Genomic DNA, 7,857 nt, shown 5'->3' on the forward strand with positions numbered 1-7,857 from the left:
AAATGCTCGCTGCAATAGCTTTGGCTGGGTCATCCTTCACCTATATCCATTCTCCACACTTTCCCTGACAGCTTGAGGGGGAAGGTGAGTTTTAGTACACAGCACATGGTTGTGCAGAGAAATCCACATCCACAGATGTGCTGGGTATGGTGGTGGAAAAGCTCTGAAGCTCTCCCAAAGCACAGTCCCCCCACCCCATTGTGACATCCCTCTCAAAAAATCTCAGAGCTTAGGCTGAGTGGGATGTCCAAATGTGAACACTAGTATTAATCCCTATTTGAGACTATATTCCTGTCCCAGCCTGCTCTCCCTGTCTTGCATGCTTTGCTGGGACACTGTCCCGTGCACCCAGAATCCCATCTGCTAGAGAAGGCATCTGGGGTGAAGCTGTGGGATGGAGCTGCTCTGATGTTTCCCATCCTCCCAGGAAATTAAGAGACACCTTAAAACATTTCATTATTTTTAATTGTATACAAATAGTCAGCAACTGTGTAGGACAGAAAAGCCAGAAAGGCATGAAACCACTGGTGTAACCTACGGTGGAGTCTACAATATCTGTAGGGCCCTCTGTCCTCCTCTTTCCCTTCCCACCCCACTGAGCCTTTGCTGGCAGAGCAGGTCATTGTGGCATGTCCCTTATAGCTCCGTCGGTATAGATGCTCGCTGACGGTTCTGCATGTCCTTCTGTTTCACCTCCATAGAGATGTCTGTGAGGTCTTGGATAAACTGCTGAATCTAGGGTGGGGAAGAGAGGTGGCACAGCTCAGAGCAGGGATGGGAACAGGAGGCAGAGGGGGGCTTGTTGGCCCTTTTGGAGGGCAAATTTCACCAACCAAACTGAGCAGGAGGATAAGGCATTTGCCTTGCTGGATCTGCACCAGCAGAACGGGCTTTTGTGGGTGAGTCTGAGTTCAGGGCAAGGGTGAATGAAACCAAACCTTGGCCATGGGTTGATCTCCATCCCCTGCCCCAGCCTGCCTGTCTCCCACTCCTTCTGCCTGCACACCCTGCTCCACCTCCTTGGACAAGACAGGTTTGCCTGGTGTCCTCTGCCCATTCCCTCTGCCCAAAAGAGAGCTCAGGTGAAAAGGAAGGTGTCTGTTGGGCACATTGATTTCCCTGGGCTCTCCCCTCCCTTTGGGCAGCTGAGGGTCATTACTGCTCCTCTTTCTGGGCAGGGAGAAGGGACCTGGCTTGGCTCTACCATGTTCAGCTGTCTGTGGCTGTCATCCACCGGCACGTTCAGGTTTGCTTTCAGCTGCACGCTCATGCACTGGAAGAGGTTGAGGATGGCCATCTTGATGGTCCCCAGCTTCAGTGTTTTCTCGGTATTTGTGTTCTGGATGTCGGCCCAGCGAGCCTCCTGAGAGGAGACATGCAGCATGGGGACATGCCCCAGAAAAGATGCTGCTTCAGCACTGGAGACCCTGGCTTGCAGACCCTAACTTCCACACTCATCTGTTTTGTTAGGAAGAACCTGTCCTTGCCCAGGGCTGTGCTGGAGGTGGTTCAGCTTGGTGTGGTGGAAGCAGATCCAGGAACCACCACAGCTGCCCCTTGCCCCAGGAACTTCCCCATCTCTCTGCCAGCTCCTGCAATCCTCACTCTGGCGGGTCCTCCCTGCAGGCCCCAGTTGCACTCCCCACAGCAGGGCTAGCTGATACCCTGGGAGCAGCGCATCCCACTGCCACCCTCCTAGACCAGGTGCTTTCCAGCTTTGCCTGATGGGACCCAACTCCTGGAGCCTGGAGTATCCAATAAGGGAATCTGGCAAGGCCCCCTCGGGGTGATGCAAAGGGAGCAGAGGCCAGAGAGCTGGCAATGTGTACATTGGTGTGCCTCATTACAGCCTCATTACAGCCCAGTTTACCACCAGTTAGACTGGTAAGGAGGGAGGAGAAGGGGTGAGCCCTGGTGGGCAGATGCTGTGCAATGTATGAAAACAAATAATAAAAATCAGCAAACCCCACTTCACTCTGAGGCCTGAGCGATGAACAGAGGAGACGACAAGACATGGCACACCGAAGCCCCATTACAGGGATGATGCTGCAAGGAATGGTGAATGGAAATGAGTATGATCGGGCTAGACAAACCCAACGGGCATGTGGTGGAGTATGCGGGGGTTTTGTGCCAAGGCAGACCTCCCCAAAGCCTGGTTAGCTGATCTCTTTTGACTATGAGTTCAAGCAAGAACTGAAAGATCATGATGGCTTTGTGAGGGCCTTGTTTTAATCCCTGAAGTAACCTGCTCCAGACCTGGTCTGTCATTCTTCATTCTACAACCCCTGGGAGGGACAAAATTAGGCATCTCCTCCAATCACAAAGGCCGCTACTGGGCCTTGCCATGACCCCATAGCTTAGGGATGAGCTATAAGCTGGTCTTGACACAGCCAAGCCTTGGAGATGATCCCCTGCCCACCTCACGTTTCCTCACCCAGGGGAGGACGTCACTTTGAGCCTTGTCAAAACGTTGCTGGAGCTGCACCAGCTCATTTTTGTACTGCAGGATCTCAGCTTCTTTCTCTGCCATGTACTGGTCCAGGAGCACCTTGGCTTGCTCAGACATTTCCTTGTGCCCCTGTCGTGACTGCAGCAGGTCCTTGTGCATCCTCACCAGCGTCTTGTAGCGCCAAATGACTTCCTGGATCTCCTCAAACTGCAGCACAGGGCTCCTGGTGTTAGTAATCCCCCTGCCCTCCCCTCATCACGATTGCAAGTCTCATGCTGTTTGGCACTGTGCCCTGACCAGGGACAACACCTCCCACAGCTGAAAGATCGTCCCTTCTTGAGGAGACTATTGCCCCCGTTGGTTTGTGAGCATCGCCACATTCCCTGTATGATGACATCCCACTGTGCCAGACCCAGAGCTGTCACTGCCATAAGCAAGGGGAGATATTGCACCTCTTCCCCAGGTGAGCAGTGCTCTGATAAAACACAAAGCACAACTGCAACTGCCAGAGCCGAGTCACCTAGACATGGGAGGGGGGCAGCTGGGACTGCAGGAGTATGAGCGATGCATGGAGTGATGCTGGGGCATCCTTGAGAGAGGACACAGCTTTTTTGACAACTGCCTGCGTTCCCATTCCTAGGCAGGTTTTCACTTCTCCCAAACCATCAGTGACATGAAACAGTGACACAAAGGGGTCTCCATTCCCCTCAGCCCTGGGCTTTTCCCCCTTCTAACAGTTTTTCTTTGGTTTTCTCAAGCCTTCACCTCCTTTTCTGGTTCTCCTCCCCTAACTCTGGTCCCTTTGGCTCACCCTGGTTGCAGGGAACCTCTTCCCATCCCATCGGAGGTCTCTGGGTTTGACCAAGTGTTATGATTTCCCTGGACTTGCCTTATCTCCTCTAGGTTTAACACCCATGTAAGGCCTTCCTTGAGGCCATGATCTGTCTCTCTCATGTCCAAACTCACCTGTGAGATCTTCACCACATCCTCCAGGTATTTGTTGAAGATGGAGTACTTCTGCACTTTGTTGCAGAGTTTCTGGTGCTTAATTTTCAGGGCCTCCAGTTCCCTCTTAGCTATCAAAAGCTCGCTCTCCTTTTGCATCTTCCTCTCTCTCTCTTTGCTGGCTTTCTTCAGAGCTTGGATTCGCATCTTATCGTTTTCCTGGTGATGTTTCCCCCACCAATACACACACACGTGTACACACACACACACACACACACAGAGGGAAAAGAAGGCAAGGGAAGATGGAGCTGAGTCACTCAACAGCACCGGGAGGAGATACCTTCACAGAGAGACCAGTACTGGAGCATCCCTGGGAGCATTTTCACTCCCTGTTTAACAGGGCTGTCCCTCTTGCATTGACCCTTCGGTCTTGGAGACAGCCATCTGGGATGGCACTCTGATTTTCAAACCTACTGGTATCTGTCCCTGGAAGACACCTGAGTGTCAACAGAGGGGACAGGCTGAGACCCTTCTTGGGGGATGTCTGGGGCCCTCAGGAGATCACACTGCTACAGGACAAGCTCTCTCCCACCCAAGCCCTACCAGGGCTTTCTACATCTGTGGTACAAAACCCTGTGCCCTGCCAGTCCTGTTCCTCACACCTCCAGGCTCAAGGGAGGCTTGGACAGATGTGGTGGCCCAAGACTGTATCCCCCAAGGGAGGGGAGGAGGTGGTGGTTCTGCTCAGGGTCATGTCAGCTGAGCCAATCAGGGGCAGGTGTACCTTTAAAATCTTCCCAGATTTCTCCATGTAGGTTTTCAGCTGAGCCTCCTTGGCCCGGAGGTCCCTCCACCGGCAGGTTATGACTTTCATCCTGTCCCTGAAGGCCTGGCAGCACCAGAGCAAGCGTGACATGGCTGCTTGCACCCAGAGCCAGTCACCTGCCCACTGCTGCCCTCCAAAAAACCACAGCCCTCCCAACCATGCCCCAGCACCCTCCCATCTTTCTCACCTCTTCCTTCACCTCCAGAGTCTTTTGCATCAGTCGGGCTTGTTTCTTCTTCTCCTGGAGGCGAATAAATGGAGACAAGGAGTCCTCCTCTGTCAGTCTGAGTTTCCTGCCACAGAAGTTTTCCTTGAGGTTACACGCTGGGTCCGGTACCTTGGCAGGGTGTTGGGTTGCTCTGCCCCATCACCGGTGGACAGAGTACCGGGTGGGGTGACGCGGCAGAGCAACCCAGCACTGTCTCAGATCCCATCTGGCAGCATGGTATCCCCACCTCTCCCCAGCAGGGATCCCTGCTGGGGTGTTTCAGGGAGGAACAGGGCTGGGGAAAGAAGGTACAAGAGGAGACTGAAGTGGTGGACAGAAGGGATGGGAGTTTGCCATGACGGGGGAAGGAGGGATGGAGGAGACAGAAGAGGATGGAGGGAATGGAGGCCGGGTGGAAAAGCCCCCTCACCTGAGCAAGGTCAGGAGGTTCTGCCTGTAGTGCATGCGGAAATAGGCTGACAGGTCTTCATCGCCCATGGTGGCCATCGCTGCAGCCACCAGCAGGACCCAGAGAGCCCAGGTCCTGCCGGCACTGCTCTTCTCCCAGGTCAGCCCAGGAGCTGCCCTGCAAGCCTGAGGGCTTGGCAGTGCATGGGAGATAGAGCTGAGCAGGCGATGAGCCCCTGGGTGCCTCTTACATCCACTTTCCCAGGACCTTCCTTGCCCTGGTCGTGTCTGTGGCCATCGGCTGTTGGTGGCCAGTTGGCATGGAACAGTTGCCAGGGGCAACTGGAAGATGCTTGGGCAGTTACTTGGCAACTGAAGCCAGGGCGGGGGGCAAAGGCAGCAAGGGGGGCTGACCACTGTGTCCGGGATCAGGACTCTCCAGCACTGAAAGAAAGCTGAACAAATGCAGATTTCTTTCCCCTCCTCTCATTTTCTCTGTTTCTTCCTCTGCTAAAAATCAGCCCTGTGTCCTGTGACCTCTGCTGTCTTGGGCGGGTATTTCAGTGCCCCCGACATCCACATCCCACTGTCTCAGAGCTCAGGGCAGGAGCTTGCTCCTTCTCTCCCCAAACACCAGATGGTTACAAGACAGTTAAACTGAGGCACATCGTCAGGGATGCTTGATCACCATACTGCCCATGGTTCCCTCTCTGTGTGGGACTGAGGTCTACCACTCACTAAAAATTAACTGATTTTTTTTAAAATTTATTTTATTTTTTCCCCAGAACAAGGCATTTGAACAAGGTCCATTGCTCACAGTAAAGGGGTGGTGTTCATAGGCCAGGTGGGGGAAAACCTACAGATGATGGTGACCTTGGGGTCTTCTCCTTCCACGGGAGATTTCACCCTCTGATGTTTGCTTCTGTCAGTCTCTCGCTTCCTCACTGCCTTAACATACAAGAACATTTCTGTGAGCTACTGAAGCTGAAACACCCCTGGCTTGGTGGAAAAGGGTATGACTCTCTGGGGGGAGAAGTCTTCATGTCTGTTACAACCCTGACTTGCATCAGGGAAATTGTTTTCAGGCAAACATCACCCCTTGCTCATTATAAACCAGCAGGAGCTGGGGAAAGTCTGCCAGATCCGTCTGGCACTTGAAACAGCAAGAAGATGTATGGCCCAGGAAGGGACCATTTGTTATATGAGAGATGCCTCATTTAGACACAAATGACCCAAGGCAAAGCAGTGAATATGCCTGGCTTTTATTACTGAGGTTCAAATCGGTCCTGTCACGGACAAGTGACTTCCCCTCTGTCCATCTCCAGGTCATCATGGGGCTGTTCCCATCCTGCCAGGTCAGGCAGATTAAACCTGGTCTTCTGGAGCAGTTTCTGGACCTTGGCAGGGACAAGTCTTGCCTGGGAGTGGGACAAGTCTTGCCTGGGAGCAGGGCTTGTGCCTGCCTGCAAGGTGAGGGGGCTCAGCCCTTCCCGCAGCAGGCAAGGATCCTCTCTGGAAAAGTCCTGCCCACCCTTGCATCCCCTGAGCTGGAGGAGCTGCAGAGCATGGAAACCCACCAGATGAGCAACCAGGAAGGTCTCGGTGCATCTGAATTTCAAATACTTGCTGAAGACCCAGGAGCTGGGGCACAGTCCGTCTGGGAAGCGACAGCGGCCTGCTCTCCCACACAAGCAGGGCTGTGGAGCCGTATGCGTCCTTGTCCTCCAGTGGCTGAAGTGAGCTGTCTGAAAGGAAAAAGACCCTAGGATTTTGGGGAGCGCAATCTGAGGCAGGGGCTGGGCACCAGGTTCAGCACTTCAAACAATTAAAGTTCATTATCGTTATGAATAATTGGAGACAGACATTTCCAAGGGGAAGCACTGGCTGACTTCCCAGTCTGACTGAGAATTCCCCATTATATGACATTTTGTCACACAAATGACAGACGGGCTCCAGGGAGCAAGTGATGTCATCAGGCACCTGCCTGCTTGTTAGGCACGTTTAACACCGAGGGGCTGCCCCTGTCCTGTTGGCTTCACGGTATTTCGTTATTCCTGAGGAGGTGCTGCCCTTCCACAGCAAGGATGGAAATCGCAGCCCGTAGTGAAATCCCTGGGGTTTTACCTTCCCCCGTAGGTAGCTGTGGGATTCTCGCTTTCCACGCTGAATGCTCTGAGCGAAGCTACTGCTGCCTGCAGGCTTATGAATGATGGAGAAGTCACCACCGGGTTTTATTCTTACTGATCAGTAGAAGTTGCGGCTGAGTCCAAGGAGGGTCAATCAAATGGCAGAGGGCTCGGGGGGGGCTGAGGATCTCCCAGCACTCTTGTGCCCAGGGAAAGCCCCTTCCTGTGCACCCTTTTCGCCATGTGTTAGCAATGGGGAGACGCGGTGCCCACTGGCTTAGCACAGCAGAGACCCAAGCTCAAATCCCTTGTGTTACTCTCAGCCTTTCTTGTGTGGCTTCCCACAGATGAGCCATCACCAACATTAGCTCATGGATTCCCTCTGCTCCTGCCTCCACCTCCCCTGTTTTGGCAGAGAGCAGAGCTGCTTGGATTGGAGATCTTTGTGTGCCTCATCTGTCCAGGACCTTCTGACATTCGCTCCTTTTCATCACTGCAATGCCATAATGACTGGCATAAACTACGTGCACTGCAGCAAACAGGGCTGATGCCGTTGTCTGAGGCCAGGAGCCCCCAAAACTTTACTCAGGGGGGTCATCTTCTGTGTGAGACAGTGAGCTGGCTGAGGACAGGACTGTTAATTCCAGAAGATGTGGTGTGAGATACCCTATCGTTACTAAGGTGCCAGTGATGTCTGCCAGGGTGTTGGGAAGGTGCTCTGGAGAGCGGCTCCCATGGACTCACCTTGATGGGTTTCCCATGTGGTACATGGGGCTGAGCCTCTCCTGGGACAACCCCAGGAGAAGCCTGGACAGGGTGGCTGGGTCTGTCTGGGTACGTAACTGGGGATCCCCGATCTGCTGTTGTTTTCTGAGTTCCTCCACGTTTGCACTGA

General features: G+C 53.5%; 1 protein-coding gene across 1 annotated transcript; it reads right to left on the minus strand.

The window, feature by feature from the left end:
• Positions 1-636: 636 nt before the first annotated feature.
• Positions 637-4,935, minus strand: CCDC42 (coiled-coil domain containing 42; the record flags this gene model as incomplete). Its single annotated transcript, XM_082326556.1, has 7 exons — positions 637-735; positions 1,205-1,363; positions 2,435-2,656; positions 3,416-3,613; positions 4,179-4,283; positions 4,408-4,513; positions 4,859-4,935. 7 exons carry the CDS (start codon positions 4,933-4,935, stop codon positions 637-639), a joined length of 966 nt encoding a protein of 321 aa, XP_082182682.1.
• Between the last annotated feature and the right edge of the window lie 2,922 nt (positions 4,936-7,857).

The sequence above is a fragment of the Platalea leucorodia genome (genome assembly GCF_965183815.1).
Source record: "Platalea leucorodia genome assembly, chromosome: 14".
Classification (NCBI taxonomy): domain Eukaryota; kingdom Metazoa; phylum Chordata; class Aves; order Pelecaniformes; family Threskiornithidae; genus Platalea; species Platalea leucorodia.